The 16480-nt window shown below is 47.6% G+C and overlaps 1 protein-coding gene across 1 annotated transcript in view; it reads right to left on the bottom strand.

The window, feature by feature from the left end:
* The window catches only part of LOC144168665 (uncharacterized), a 42303-nt gene that overhangs the window by 17066 nt on the left and 8757 nt on the right, over nt 1-16480 (bottom strand). Inside the window, exons 2-3 of the mRNA XM_077697608.1 lie at nt 13188-13659; nt 4839-4934 (exon numbers count right to left, since the gene is read on the bottom strand). Coding sequence (XP_077553734.1) covers nt 4839-4934; nt 13188-13659 — 568 coding nt within the window. The remainder of the gene's footprint in view (nt 1-4838; nt 4935-13187; nt 13660-16480) is intronic.

The following is a 16480-nucleotide window of genomic DNA, read 5'->3' as shown; positions in this document are numbered from 1 at the left end:
GCACTCTGAGTACGATACCTGCGGGCACGTTTTTTGGAAAAACACTTTCGGTGCTCTGGGCCTCTGAGGAAATAATAATTCGCTCTCCATAGCACGATACGCCACCTGCACATGCAACAACCAGGAATATCAGACAGCACCTCTACAGTAACACAAGTAGCCCGCCACCTCGGCACTTCCTCTCTCCTGCATGGCCAGCCTTGCCTGCCACAGTCTCCAGGCTGTATTCACTGGCGTGGCGCGCAGGCTCCGGCATGGCGGCGTACACACGAGACCATCCCACTGAGCTCACAAGTATTACCCCGACGTTAACCACTGTTTCACGCAGTGTCCTACAGCCTACCTGTTGCAAGACATGAGCAAAGTGATTGCCAGCTGCCGTGTTTTGGTATCGGCCACAGATTTCTCAGCTCTCAGCAAACGCTTCCACTTTGGTCGTTCAGCCACTCACCTATAGATGTTACCAGTCTCCCAGCAAACAATGCACTCACTGTTACGCCGTTACGCTACCGCCGTATCTCGTCAGTATGCGCATGAACCTCACAATTTTCTTGGAAGCATTAGTTGGCTTTTGCACTGAACGACTCTGAGTGGGTAATGTGCTGGCCCACCTGCAGGGGTGCAACAGCCCAAATTAGACTTGGAGCAATTTTTGGAGCAAGAAAATCTGGGTTTCGGAGCAGGAAAACCTTTATTTTGGAGCAGGCTATGGGAAAAAAGAGACCTTCATTTTGGAGTACCAAATCTCAAATTTGGGGCAGTGCTGCACATCTTTTGTATTAAATAAAAGATGTGCAAACAATTTAAAATTGCTTCAGACATGTTTAAGCTTCAGTGGATGAGGTCCTGCAAATGTGACCAACAAATTCTACAGAAAGCCGCAAGGAGTGGTGTATTTGTGCAAGCCTGCAAAACAGGTTCATTTGAGTGCATAAAGTATTTATAAAGATCAAGCAATGAAAGAAAGAAGAAAACAAAAGAGAACGAAATAAAAACAGCCAACAATATCTTCACTTGTACTCCAAGTGCCAGTATCAATGACCAGCCCGAACGTAATTGCATAACAAATAGCAGCTCTTCCACACCTGAGCAGCGTCTGGCTACACTACATAGAGACGCCACCAGACACTAGCCATGGCCAGACACACGACTGGTGCAGACGTTTCTGGCACGACAACATTTAGGCTTGCCCTGGGACATTTGCGAGTTTGCCATGGTTTTCCAGAGTGTGTGCTCAAAGCCTCCAATCGCTGGCTAGTTTTGCGCAGTGCGTCGCCTACAAAGCTCACACCGTCACTTCTGGGGCGCTTGCTGTGTGTACTGTACCAGCACGTTTGCCGTGGGAGAATTGCTCGCACCCGCTTGGCTCGCGACCGTGTGCGTGGATGCGCCGAGCTGCCTTTGTCACTGCAAGCAACACGCACACAGTGCAGTGCACTTGGCGGTCATCCACAAGGAGGTGGCAGCGAACTCCACGTTTCTGTTGTAACCTGTTAAATCACCAACAGCGCTATGCCACACACACTGCCGAGTACATATCTGAAGATGCTTCTCGAAATTGGGCTGTCGGCGATAGCCACATTCATGCACTCGTTGGCACCCCCTATCGCGATTCTGCCCTCCTCCTATAGTACCTATGCCAAAACAAAAGCCGTTCTGTAGCATAGATGGCAGTGTTCAGCAAACTCATGGTGGCATTCCATAAAAACAAGGCGTTTGCTCAGATTTTTTCTATCGAACAGCGGTTACATTGCGTGGGATGCAGAAACATAGCTTTGTCTTTGCTCATTACAGGGTTGCGACTGTCGACGAACGTACACCGTATACTGCGTAACAACAGTGTGTTAGAAGGCATCATTAAAGGGACACTGAAGTGAATTTGTCAAGCTCCCGTTTTTGCTTGCACTGCGTAGACTGGCTCAAATTAGCACACTTTTCATCGTTTATCCGGTTGACAAATCGGTAATTATTTTACAAAGCGCGAAAGAAGAAAAACTACCATGCGCGGTTTGCGGCGGCCGCACCAACTAAGGCTGTGACGTTGAGAGGAGGGGCGCCGTGATTGGACGATGCCCAAGGTTAGCAATCACACAAGTTTCGGTTTCGGTTTCGGTTCTGTAAAACATAACCAATGGCTTTGTTGGATGGGCATTCTCAATATCTCAGTAATCATCGTACCGCGCTTCTGCCATGTTGTCGGCTGTAAAATGCACAAGATAAGCCTCCCAGGACGGCTTGTAGTCATAGCATTCACTAGCCGAGACCTACGCAGTGCATGAACGCCCTCCGCGTACCCGCAGACGCCCAAATGTCATGCGCTTTTCCCCCATATTTGGAGCTTGCCTCCCTCATGCCTGTATCGTAAAAAGCGTGTTCGCACCAGGCCAAGGGTCTGTTCATTCTGGCCTGTGCCCACTGCCTGCAAGCAGTCGGTGCTTATGGCAACAGCACGCCAACGAGAACTCGCTAGCGCGCCAGTGCCAGCCTGCGCGCGTTTTGTGAACTAGTTCGTGTAGCCATGAACGTTGCGGCCCCAAAAAATGTGGACTCAATATAGAAAACATCGGCGGAAAACAAAAAAGTTAACTTACAAAAAAAAAAGAGCACGTACCCGCGGGGATTCGAACTCGTGACTCGCAAAATATTTGCGGTGAATTCCTAACGCCCCAGACCGCTAGGCCACGGAGCGGGACGCCAATGCCTTGCTAATATAGGGTATATATTGTACAACCTGTTTACACTTTTATTTAGTTTTCGCATTTCAAGCCGCTTAGGTGACTATTTGTTGTACTGTGATCGTGCAGTAAGCGTCGCCCGAGTTTCCACAGTAGCTCACGTCTAGCAATTGCATTTCGTAGACGGAAAAGCGTTCGCAGATGCGTAGTCGTGCTGCTGACCGCTGTGCTTGTTCGCCCACCGCAAAAAAGTGCTTCCCGCGCCCTAGTTTTACGCTGTACGGTAAAAATATCAGTTGATTTTATTTCCTTAGTACCTATATTGACTTCGCTGACTCTTCTCCCGCCTTCAAGAGGCCTTATATTTTCCTACTGGCGTACCAGTCAGCGAAGCGTCGCATGTGCAGCGCTTGTGTGAAGCGACCTTGACTTGGAGCTAGATACAGTGTACAAACAAACCAAGTAAAGAAAGGCACATTCTTCCATTCACAAACGTGTCCTGGCTTCGTTTCAACTAAGCGAACGAATTGGGACCAAGCAATTTTTTTTTAACCTCCTTGATTGCGACGACCCTCCGGCGGCCGGCGGACGAAACGCTGGGCCGACTGACTCTGTCGGCCGGGGAGCCGTGCAGTAGCGCAGCCGTGGCGCAGCCAATTGCCAGCTCATCCCCTCCTGACGTCACACGAAAACGCCACAGAAAATGGGCGAGCGTAAAGAGAGGAGGACAGCGTTTTCGAATTAGTTTTTCTACTAAATAAAATCGCGTAAACGCGCCTAGAGTGGTCGAAACATGGCCTGGGGACTCCGGACTACAATTTGCGCTAGTAATCCCGCAATGTTTACATATCACTTCAGTGTCCCTTTAATGCTGGACCACCCTCCACATGAGCAAAGCTAACCCCACAGTTCACAGGCGAAAATGAGTAATTACCTCACAACAAAGGCGAACCAAATTAACAAGCGGGGGCAAAGCTTCCAAGACCCTGTTTGCTCAACACATGCAGCTATGCTCGTCAAAAACTGTTAACTACGCTGAAGGTCACCTCCAATAAGAACCTTTCATGCGAATATTATTCCGCTTTCTAGCTACGTTGCGTTACAAAAGCACTTCACTCCCTTTTTGGTCATTTTCCATTTATTGTGGCCCATCGACCGGCACTGGCAAACAAAACTGTGCAAATGCGGCACAAATAAATCCAAAGTGAATGTGGAGAAGCCGCGTAGTGCCTGTGGCCTCACAGCTAAGCAAAACCCCACTTCCATAGCCACTCATAGCTTTCATGAAAACGAATCCATAACCACATGGATACCGAAAACACTGTATCAGCCAAGTTTTCGGGCACAGGGCATCAAGGCAGCCGTATATCGCCGTACAATTTGGGCTCTGCAGTGCAGGGCGGCGCTGATAAATGATTGTGGCACAATAGGGGCGGTTCGACGCAGGATGGCGCACATAAAGAAGTTAGGCGCTCAACAGCGCAAATGCCACAGCTGATCCACTCCTCATAAGCCGGAAAGCCAGAACTGTCTGCGCAGTATTTTTGCGACGTTTGGGGGGCTTTTGATGACCCAGCAAATAGCCAAGTGGGAAACAAAACCCTCTCATCATCGGAATGGGAGGTTATTGCATATTCAGAGGGGGCACTGCTGAACAGGGAAAGCGATCCATGCAGCTGGTGGCAGACTTCTTTGGGTACCCCAGTCTTGCGAAGCTCTGCCTCACATGCCTGGCAATACCAGCTGCTTCATTGCCAAGTGAAAGGGCCTTCTCTGTGGCAGGCAAAGTGGTGTCAATAAATAAAGAGCACCCATTTCCTGGCAACATGGAACAACTAATTTTCCTGCATGACAAGCTGTAATGTCTGTGAAATATGTTGAAGTGGTTTGTGGAATGTGGTGAAGTAAAAAAAAGCTTCTAATTATTCAATATTCGAAGCTAGATATTCATATTCAATTCCTATTCAAAATATTTTATATTCACACACCCCTACCCAAAATTCACGCCGAATTTTCAGGGGGAAAAAGCTGGTTCATTATGCGAGCAAATACGGTTAGTGCACCATTTTATCCCACAGCAACTCTGCCTCTTCTCTGTATTGTGCGTCTGCATGCAATGCTGTTTGTTTATCCTTCGACCATAAATGAAGCCAGAAAACAGACCTTCCTTTGCGTCTGTGTTGATGTGGAAACCCGGCTACTGGGGGACTCTTGGCAGGATGACGACACCACATTGTGGTCCTCGGATGACGATTCGTCCTGGAAAGAGAAAAAAGCGTGACAAAATGTCCACACAGAAAAGGGTAGGGTTCTTTTTTGTGGAGAGAGGGAGATGTCAGCACCATCATCAAAAACAGCCAACATAGGTCCGCTGCAGGACAGAGGCCTCTCCCGCTGACCTCCACCCGTTCCGGTCCTGCAAGGCCCGAGTCCATTCGTTGCCTCTGAATTTCTTTATTTTGTCCTTAACTCAAGTGAATGGCCTCCCCCTTCTTCTAGAGCAGCCTTCTGGTGGCCTTTTTAAGCCAAATGTCTTAAAGCCGGAGGGAGATATAGTTTGGTTTAAAGGGGTCGTGAAGAAATTCAAAAAAACATGTGTGAGTATTTAAAACTGTGGACCACTGATATACAAACTTTGCATAGCTGTTTTGTAGCACGATATCTGCAAATGGGTTAAAATATTCAGTTACGGTTTCACCGGAGCTTTCCTCCTCAAGTCCTGATGTGGTATGTTAAGAAGTTAAACAGCGAATCATAGCTTCCTCCCATCTGCTCAACATATCGGCGTAGGGTGGGTTCACGAAGGGCCAGACACAGCTACCACCAACGTTACTACATACAAGGAAATCTATTAATGCTGGCTACAGCATCGGCGCACGATTAAATATGCCCACAACTGAACGAGAGATGTCTGACCTCTGATAGGACTGATCAATATGGCAGAACTCAGTCAACAACTTTTGCATACCCGGGGCAGTGGCGCAGGCCCAAGTAATCACACTTAACGTAAACTGGGCATCTGTAGACTTTTTATGCTATTTCATTCTAGTCGAACAGTCTTTCTGCTGGTCGATATTCATGCCCAAACTTGCCAACGTCTGTCTCACATGCCTCAGATGTGTCCGTCTGACATAGCCTCTACCTAGAGCTTCCTTACTTGACCAGATAGATGACCAACAGCTGAAAATGGCAATTTACTGCATTAACACGTTTATGGAAGGAACTTCTAGTAGTTGGAAATTAAAACAAACCAGTATTTTATTCTTCAGTCATAAAAATAACGAGCAAGAAGTGCTGCCAAGTTGCACCATCACACTGTTTGATTGCTTTCCTGCAATAAAAAATGTTGTTAATGTTGTTTTGTCAGCTGGATATGCTCGCCTATCAGTTACTGCAGAAGCGTTCAACACCAAGCTGGCGGTTAAAGCTCTGGGTGGATTAGAATGTATGAAAACAGAGCGGAGAGCTGGACTACAAATATGAGCCGGCTTTTATGCCGCCTTTAATTGGCTGCCCGCGCTCTTTACGTCTATGGTCGAGTGGCTAAAGTATCTCACTCACATGCAACTAGCCCGGCGGCCACAAATTAAAATCACGTGCGGAGTACCCTCCCCGCCAACCCTTTTTTCCTCGAGCGGCTTTGTGCCATTTCGTATGAAAAAGGTAAGATCCAAAAGAAAACTTGGTAAAAGAAAGTAAACTTCACCAGGAATACTATGTGGAAACAGCCAGCAGGTATGAGTATTGCTATGGTGGCTAGAGGGGGGAAGTGTGACGGGCGACGTATCCGCGCCGTGGAAAGGAGAGGCGCGATGTGCGATAAAATTTTCCGCCGCTGCTAGGGGTGCTGAAACACCGCTGGTGTGCTCGCCGGCGAGCCCACCGGCGCGCCTGCCCACTCGCCCGCGTAGTAAGCCCCGCTGTGTACGTCGATCGCCGTCACGTTGAAGCTCAAAAGCGTAGCTCATGTGCCACTGTGCCAGAGGTGTGCAGTGCGTGATATGGTGCAATTCATGTGCGATGTAATAGGTAACGTTGCGTGCACTGATGGCGTCGAAAGCGCGAATTATGTTTTTTTGCCTGGGTGAAGCGGTTACCGAACGTGCAGGATATGTAACGAGAAAGTTGTGGTAAAATTTCTTGCCAGTAGTGTGCTTCTGGCCTGACAGTCATCAGAGCAGCAACTGAATGCCTTGCGGATAGTGTGTGCACGCTACAGTTTGAGAGGGTAGGCTTTTTGTACCCTGGCGATGCGTTGGCCACAATTGTAATGGTGTTAGAGGATGCATTTACGTTGTTCTTCTCAACAGAGAAACTTCACGCATTCAGTGTGCACGACTTTATGCAGTTTTTGAGCAGTGTAACACTCCGCCAAGTAGGGGGCGAGCTTCATCGCAAAGAACTTGCTGCGAAAATTGTGGTAGGCTGCATGTATACAAATTCATTGAACAAGAACAAGGCTCTTCAAAGGGAGCGCCAGAAGCATTTAAAGTTAAGGAGGGTCAAGTAGAGTCCGCTGCTATACTGCTTCTTCTCCTTGTCTTATCTGTAAATATGATAGGTGTTCTATGAAATAAAAAGCTCATGTGCGCTCCAGTGAACATTTTGCGCATGTGGATTGCTGTGCTATATATATTTCCTCTGACCTTGTGATTCCGCGCTGTAAAAGCTACTGTATTGGAAAATATTTGCTGCATGTTAGGTTCGCCAACGCACTAACATGAACCCCTTCTTTTACAATACTAAAGCTTCTGTTAAAGGCATACCGTGCTGGTGAACGCTGAAGTGAACAGAACGACAAAGAGTTGCTGCGATTTATTGCGTGTGTCCCCAACGTAGTTTTTTGCTTGTTCGTATGTTTTTAATTTTTTATGTGTGTGGCCACCGACCATACGCAGGACGGGTGAAGGGCTAAGTTGAAAATCCGCGTTCCGAGTTGTTCGTGTTCGCTTCCCCCATTTGCTTGCGTAAACTTAGCATCACGCCTTTTCGTGAATGCCAACGCACCCAGCGTCTGAAAATTCCGCTACGCGTCCGGGTGTAAAATACACTCTTCATCAAAGATCGAAAACAGCGCTACGACGGGACAAAGAAAGGCGAGACGAGACCGCACGCTGTTTTCGGTATTTAAGTATGCACCAACAAGCCTGCATTAAGACTCTTTCTCCTTTTTTTTAGATTGTCACATTAAGCTTCTCTTGCCGTTCGCTAGCTAGCGAATCACGCATAGGTTTTTTTTCTCTCCTCACTAAAATAAGTTTAGTTAATCGTATTTATGCAGCTCTGAGCTGCAAACAGCTCGTGATGTTTGCACCGCGCATCACACGTCCTTCAGCACAAATTAAAAAAAAAATTGACTCTCAACCACTGTCTTTTTATCACTCAAACGTTTTCCTCCGTTTCAACGCAAAGTGTGCGCGACGCGTGTGCCAGCGGCTCTGCGCCGCTCTCTTCAGAAGCCGCTACAACGGCACACCAGTGTCAAGTAGCACCATCTACAACTCCGCTCCGAATTTCATCGCTCCCCTGTGCGCCCAGCCGACTGCTGCCCGTCACACTTCCCACCTCTAGCCACCATAGTATTGCTATGATGTCTTTCTGTTGTCCCACAATGGTTGCTAGACAACTAGGCGAGCGCACGCCGGCAGAGTGGATAAAAACTGTTTATGGCAACAAGTAAAGGATGTATCATTTTTAAAATATCATGTTTACAGCTCCACAGAATACTATACACAAAGGGTGTTTCACCCCTTAACAGTCATGTTCTCATATCACTGCTGGCCGTTGGTATCGCATGGCCACGTGAGACGTGCCTAAAAACAAGCACTTCAAAGACGTCTCCTGATTTCCAGAAGCAATGAATGGCTAAAGTACTGCGGGTTTAGGTTATTAAAAGGTCGCTAAACCGGATAAAACTAAGCAATATCAAACACATTTTATCTTCACAACCCTTTTAAGAAAGAAAGCACAGGTCTTCGGGAGCAGAAAAACCGTACAGAGACCCATTACTTAACGATCATTTTTTAAATAAACAGGGCTTTTTTCACATGCCTGTTTCTCATCCCTGAAGTTGGAACCTACACACCCAACTCCAATGTGTACAAGTTCAACAGTCACTATCGGGTGCAGTTGTAGAGCGAAGCGATGAGAACTGCGTACGAGAAAGAGATGAAGGCTAAAAGGGCCTGCCAGACTTTGAATTAGCAAGAGTTTATGGGGGGACACTGCTCTTAATCTTTAATTGTTCAGTAAACTCTGTGAAACTTGTCAGTGCCTTACTGTTTTTTTCCAACCATTTCAAATATTGCATTGTTTTTTGAGTAAGTCAATTAGCTGCCAAGATAATTAGAGATAATTTGTCATTTTTGGAGGAACAATAAACAGAACAGTGTTGATCATAAAACAGTAACATTTATATTTTCCAATACAGCTGAACCTCGTTATAAGAGACACTGATGTAAGAGACAAATGGGTATAAGAGACACTATTGACCCACATGGTTGGCTGCCCTATCTTTCCCATTAAATCGACCTCTTTTATAACAGACATCGGATGTAGAAGATTGGTTATAAGGGACAAGTCATCCTTGAACTTTAATCAATAATCTCGCTTGTAACAGACATTTTAACTTCAGACGCAGTGCCACCAGTCACTAATTGCAGTTGCTTCCATCCTGGAAGCACAGGTGGACGACAGACGCCTGCAATCGCTATTTATTATAACTTCAGCAAACACGCAGTGGTTCAGTCAGCTATGAAATGACGATGAGAAGCCCTGCCAATGGAAATGCAACTGACAGAAGTGGTTGAAGCTTACTGCCATCCATTGGATGGAGCGCGATCGCACATGACGGTTCTCCCACTCGCATAGCTCCCAATCAAGAAGCATCGCAGATGTTGAGTCCTGCAAGCATAATGAATAGCCTGAGCACACAGCAGAAGCTGTGCGCTCTGCCTATTCATCAGGCTTGTGAACTCAACATGTACGACTCATCTTCCACAAACGAGGAAAGAAAAAAAAGCTTGCAGAATCGGTTGTAAAATACAGTGTAAATACAGTCATGAAGCAAACAATATTCAGAACTGTTTCATAAATTCTGGGGGCCGAACATAAATTAGAATGAATCTTTTTGCTTTCTTTTGAGCCTATTTTAGTCATACGGTGCCCACATTGAACTAGGGTCTGATTAGTAAGTGAAAACATGATTCCCTGCTTATAAGAGACATCTCATATAAGAGACAGAAACTGCTCCCCGGTACGTGTCTCTTATAAAGGGGTTCAACTGTATTATCAAACCTGGTGAGTGCAATAAGAGAATCGGTTTCTTGATGCACTGCTTGGAATTAATTTTACAGCTCATTAAACTTGGTGGCACCAATGGCAAGGAACCATTTCGAATTCCCATTTCGAACACCAAAGTTTAATAAGTTGTAAATACTTTGAATATCCAGGTCGCTCCGAAGAGCTGCAGTTACAGCATTCCTGTCTGCTTGCTCGTTTCCGGCTATGCCGCAGTGACCTGGGACCCAACAGACTGCGATTTCAAGTTTTTGTTTGTGGGTTGAGCCCAGCAGTTTTAGCAATTGATTAAAGACTGGATTTTTTTGTAACTTTCCTGACGCTAAAGCCTGCACTGCACTTTGAGAATCAGTGAATATCCCGGACTTTTGGACATTGTTCTGAATATATTCTACAGCCATTACAAGGCCGTGTGTTTCAGCAGTGAATATGGATGTGGCTTTAGGCATAGTCTTTGACGTGGAAAAGGCTGGACCATGTGCAACACATGATACTGCAACTGCATCTGTGTAGAACTCAGATGCTCTGTACTTGTTCTGCAAAAGCAAAAAATGCTGCATACCGTATTTACGCGATTCTAACGCGCACTTTTTTTTCGAAAAAAAAGGCCGAAAAATCGCATGCGCGTTAGAATCGGATACAAAACCAAAACTGCCGAAACAGCGGAAATTTCGTCCCACCCATCGCCATCGCCATCTCAAGATGGCGCCAAAGCTTTTTTTTTTTAGCAACAATTTTTCGGACGCAGCAAGCCTAGGCGCCTAGGCTTTTCTATCGGCGTTCACACAAATCGTCAAATCGTTTCACTTGCGCGCTTAATAACAGCAATGGCAGCAGCGGCTCCCACGCGTTCAAAACGAGCGGTCGGCTGAAGCGTGCACCTCTAGAGAAGCTCTCGAGATGGGCGTGCGAGGCGTGGGCCACGATCTCATCGACCATGGTTGAACGTTCGTTCAGAAGTGTGGCATCGCGAACGCGCTTGAAGGCACCGAGGACGAGATGTTGTGGTCAGCGGAGAGCGACGAGGAGTGAGATGAGCGTGATTAATTCGGGAAATAAATCGCCTGTTTCTCTCTCATTCGTCTTTCTGGGTCACAAAGTCCCGTGCACATTACAATCGGAGGTGCAAGCTTTTTTGGTTTTTTTGCCAGGAAAATCGGGTGCGCGTTAGAATCGGGTAAATACGGTAATTAATTCCTTTGGAGCGGTTCTTTTGTCAATCTTCATAAAAGAGAGATCACAAGAGATAGGGCAGAGATCCCATGGAGGGACAAAGTCAGCAAAGCTGGTTTTCTGAGCGTCAGTGAAGGATATTCCCAGGCCTGTGGCCAGTGCCCTCACCGACAGAAGCAATGGCTCAGCCATGGCAGGTCGCTTTAAAAAAGCTTGATAGCCTGGTTACCTAGAGTGCTGTTCGGGTGTCCGGTCAAGGATGTCACTTTAGAGCATAATTCAACCCAGTGTACTTCCACTGTGTCTTAAGAAACCACTGATTGGCTTCCACATACAGGCTTAAAACAGGGCTTGTTCGGAAAGCACCTGTAGCCAGACGAAGGCCAAGATGGTAGACAGGGTCTAACATCTTTAGTGCTGTTCTCGCTGCAGATTGATAAACAAGACACCCGTAGTCATGATCAGGGGTTGGAGAAAGCAGCGGGACCAACGTTTTGCGTGCAACGGGCGGCATTGTGCTTTTCTCAGCCCAGCTACTGGGAGGCATGACGCACTTGAAAAGGAACCGAGGCTTCATGTGGAAGAAGAATGCATGAAAGGCCTTCAAGGTGTCCTGCGAGGACATTCAGGCAAAAACCCGGCAATCGGCGCAGCGAGATGGGAATGGCCACACCACGTTTATAGCAAGTCAGGGCTGGGTCCACAAGTTCATGCGATGCAACGAATTGTCCCTTCATTGTAGAACGACCATCTGCCGACGTTCTCTAGCTGAATATGAGGAAGGGCTAACGGAGTTTCAGTGGCACGTTATCAGGCTCTGGTGTGAGAAGGATTACATGCTTGGCCAGATTCGGAACTCTGATCAGAACCGGTCTACTCGGACATGCCGAGCCACACGACTTTACAGCAAAAGAGTCCAAAGACGTGCGGTTGCCGACTACAGGCCACGAGCACGTGCGGTTCACTGTAATGCTGTTCTGCACCATAAATGGAAGAAAGCTGCTGCTGTACAGTGTTTTGGCGGAAAACAATCCCAAAGAACGAGAATTCCTCAAACAAAGTGATCATTCGTGCAAGTGAGAAAGGATTCATGAATGAGGCAATGGTCAAGGAATGGTTTCAGCTGGTTTGGATATGGCGACCAGGTGCACACTTGCGCCTTCCCAACATCCTGGTCCTTGATTTGTTTAGGGGCCACATCTGCCCGGGTGTCAAGGAGGCCATACGAAAGACCAACACGAACCTGGTCGTGATACCTGGTGGTACAACGTCCCAACTTCAACCTTAAGACGTCGCCGTGAACAAACCCTTCAGAGAAGATGCCACCATGACATTAACGGGACGCTGCAAGAAGGCTCCCTTCAATAAAGTTGCTACATGGGTCGCAGATGCATGGGACGACCTACCAGAAGGAATTATCCGCACTGGCTCCAGGAAATGCTGCATTTCCAATGCACTCGATGGCCCTGAGGACGTCATCATTTGGGATGCTGACGACGCCAGCGGAGCACCCGACAATGCCAGAAGCGTCCCAGGACGACAGCTTCCTCGACTCCTTTGATGATGAGGCTTGTGGCCAGCGAAATACAGTGGCTACAGTGCTTGTACTAATTGTAAACAAAGGCTTGTCATGTTGAAATTTTTCTGCTTCTCAAGAAAAAAAATTTGGGTCGACCTATATTCAAAGTATTATTTTTATTTCTTGACGAGCACTATATAAGGGGGCCCACCTATATTTGTGTTTGAACTATTTTCAAATTAATATGGAAATTTAGTTGAAGCTCAGTAGTGTGCAGTTGCACCCTGTGCACCAAAACATTGCCTCGGTTCAGCAACTTAGCCGCGGTCAACGTTGATATGGACAGTTCGGCGAGTTCGTGCCGGTCCTGCTTTCTTCCTCTTCTGCCTTCGTTACAAGCTATGCAGTTTGCAAGCATGATTGATGTTCTAGTACCCTAACGTTTTAAACAACGACAATCTACCAGGTACTATGCTGTGACTACAGTGCTAGGATTCAGTGTCATTTATGCGTGGGCCCACCTTCAGCCGATGCCTTTTGGCCGGTGATGACGAGGACGGCGCCTCTTCCTCAGAGGACTCCTCCTCCTGCTCCTCCTCCTCCTCCTGATCCTCCTGCTCCTCCTCCTCCTGCTCTTCATCCCCGGAGGCAGGCGGGGGCGGAGGAGACGGGATGCGCACGCGTGGGGGCCGGCCCCTCCTGCGGGGAGCCCCAGTGGGGGCTTCCCCGGCACGGCCGCCACTGCCCCCGCCTGCGGCCGCCCTCCGGTCGAGGAGCTGCTGGTGCCTGCGCAGCTCGTCCAGGGCCTTGTTGAGGGCCGTCGTGCGCTTGGCCGCTATCACCTTCAGGCTGGTCGAGATGGGCTTGATGCTCGCCTTGTCCACCAGGGCCCTGCACGGGGGAGGAGGAGCGGCCACACGAGGCTCAGCACGGGTGCCGGGGAGCAGCAGCACACAGCCCTCAAGGACGTCGCCCCAAGGGACTGCACACGACCTTCACAGGTGCCCAGAGGTCGAGGAAACCCCCCACAAGCCACGTGCAGGCCCTACCACAGGCAATTCCACCACCCATTTGCACTCCTCTGCGCTGCATATTGAAAACATTACCTCGAACTGCCCAAAATAAAGGGCCCAGGTGCGGTGTTTTAGGCCTGCATTTTGCATCCTAACTTTGCAAGGCACAGTTGCACCCACTCATGACAGTGTAGGTTACAGCAACATGTCATATGAAACAATTAACAGCCTCGCCGCTGTCAACATCTAAATTATAATATTGAGAAAGATGGGTTGTTCCCGAAAATCGTGTTTACTAGATCTCTGACTCCAAACGTTCCGAGGAGACCGAGCGCACAATGATGATGGTTATCCACAGATGATAGTGACAGTGGGTGGCTGGCTTGATCGAGGAGCGTGGTGACCACAATGGATGACGACGATGCCGGGTTTAGAGGGAATATTCTGAATGCACATCCCTGATGCTTACAATAATACAGGGCAAAATAAGCAGCTTATTACAATGCTGCAACCCCAATTACCAGCTATGACAACTGAATCTGACAGTAAAAGGCAATATTTGCAGGCAAATATCCAAGATTGTGTCAGCACAGACTCTGTGCATCCAATTTTCAATCCAATTTGCAGATTATTTTTGAAGGCTAGGCAGTACTAGTGTCACTAAATAGAGCAGTTCTTGCCCAAGATGCCGAGCACAGGTGTCAGGCTAGGCAGGACCCAGCATATGTCACCAGAGAAGCTGAGCGTCGTGTCATTAGATAAGGTATCAGATTACCGCCACTGAAACACGCAAGTCGGCAACAGTGGTCCCTTTGCCATTTATCAGCGTTGCAAGACTGCCACATTTACGGCCTTGCCGTTAACTTCTACCAAAGGTGCAGCAACACGGCATATTCGGACACACTTCTGCTGCTGGAATGCTGTTACACACATGATCTTTTATTTCCATTCGGAACACCGTCAGTCGCGCGCAGCTGCAGAGCAGGAGGACAAGCTAAGCCTACCAGAGTTGACTGACTAAATCGCATAAACAACAAAATGGCGGCACCCATAAACCGTAGCAGTGTACATAAATATCACCTAATGCAAACTTATCAATAATTATGGCGGCGGCACGGAACAATAGGAAAAAGAGCGACGATACTCTGTACCCTTATGTAGCGGCACTACAGTCTACGCTCGTTACATCGGATCCGGCAACAACGGACTTTCAATTACAACAGACCATTTCTGTTGGTCTATCTGGTCCCCCTGCATTTTAAATGGAGTCCGCTCCGCTCATAACAGACCCGGCTAGAGCAGACTATCGGCTACAACAGACTAAATTTTAGGCAAAAATTGTTTCGAGTGAATTTTTACAGCGGACTGCCGCGGGGACGGCACCCGATATGCTCTTTTTTTGTTTATTTTGGCAAGAAAACTGTTATGTCTGGCAACATTGCTGGCAGCCGGGTCGTTGGCGCAGCCAAGCCAGTGCCAGTGGCTTTTTTTTTTTTGTGCGACTAGCGGCATGAGCGGCAGGGTAACTGATTTCCCTGTAGGATAAATTATGCGCAATTAACGCTGTCGAACATGGGTAAAAACAGGCCGACATCGCCAGAAGTACAGGCCTGCCTAAGCAGACAGTTTGCTCTACCGTCAAGAACAAGGCCGCTCTTGATAAACGCGACTTCGGTGAGATTGAAAACGGCTATCTCTAAAGTCGTGCACCTGGAGGCGAGTCTGCCCTTGTCAGTTTTTTTGTAATAAAAAACTCGGGTTCAGTGGAGTTCGGTCTTTATTATTCCCACGCACGCATCGTTCCCGTTCCGTTTGGTGAAAAAGGTAAGAAATGCCTCAAGTAGGGGGGTTGGTTCCCATCCATTGTGTGCAATCTGCCGGTAACCGTGCGCAGCCCAACTGGTCTAACTTTTGATTTCACAGCTGTCTGTCATCAGATTATTGCATAACAGTTGTTTCAATGACCAAACTAAAATTGTTAAAAATGTGGAAGCTGCCTTGGGGGAACGTCAGGCAGCGATCCGATGAGTTTGACGAACGGTTTCGGGAAAACCTGCGTCGTCGTGAAGGGATTTAAAAGAGCCTAGCTAATTCTGATGGCCACGGCTGATGTTTTATGGCTGGTTAGTAACTGCGCGTAGTTATATTCTTGCTTTATTTGCTCAGCTTATCATGCGTCTTTACACACTTGACCGCATGCGCTAGGCCTTTTCAAAGTGCCGCCGTGCTAAGCTTTGGAAACTGTGTTTACGCGATTCTTTGTTCTTTCTGCACGCCTCCAGCACCTCTGCACAGTGTTCACGCGAGGGCAAAGTGTATGAACTATGCATATGCAATATCCCCTGCTTTAGAACTCCCCCCCACCCCTCCCCCTCCCCCGTCGAATACTGCATACTTCGGCTACAGCGGACGTTTTTTCCCGGATTCAGAGGGTCCGTTGTAACGGGTGTAGGCTGTAGCTGAGCATAATTGAGAAGCCTGCCGAAACGACGAGAAAATTTCATACCTTCCTCCAACATCATTTCAAGTGGTTTACAAGAGCTTTGCTGCATATCCACTTTCGCAGGGTGGGATGGTGACCAATTTTTTTCACTTTTCAGTTATATTTGTCGCACATTTATTTTTTATTTGTACTGTATCCTGGAGTAATTACCACATATATTTTGTTAAAACACACTTTTGCCTTAGTGTTCAAATATTTCACTGTACTGAGCTGCAGTTTTTTTGTTGTTGTTCACCAGCCCCCCCCCCCCAACTGCCCCTCCACGAAGGCCTCTAGGGGTATTTTGAACAAATAAATG

The sequence above is a fragment of the Haemaphysalis longicornis genome, unplaced genomic scaffold (genome assembly GCF_048455015.1).
Source record: "Haemaphysalis longicornis isolate Haplotype H1 unplaced genomic scaffold, Haemaphysalis longicornis Haplotype H1 scaffold_2, whole genome shotgun sequence".
Lineage (NCBI taxonomy): Eukaryota > Metazoa > Arthropoda > Arachnida > Ixodida > Ixodidae > Haemaphysalis > Haemaphysalis longicornis.
Note: the sequence above shows the minus strand (reverse complement) of the source record. Positions and strands in the feature narration are given on the sequence as shown.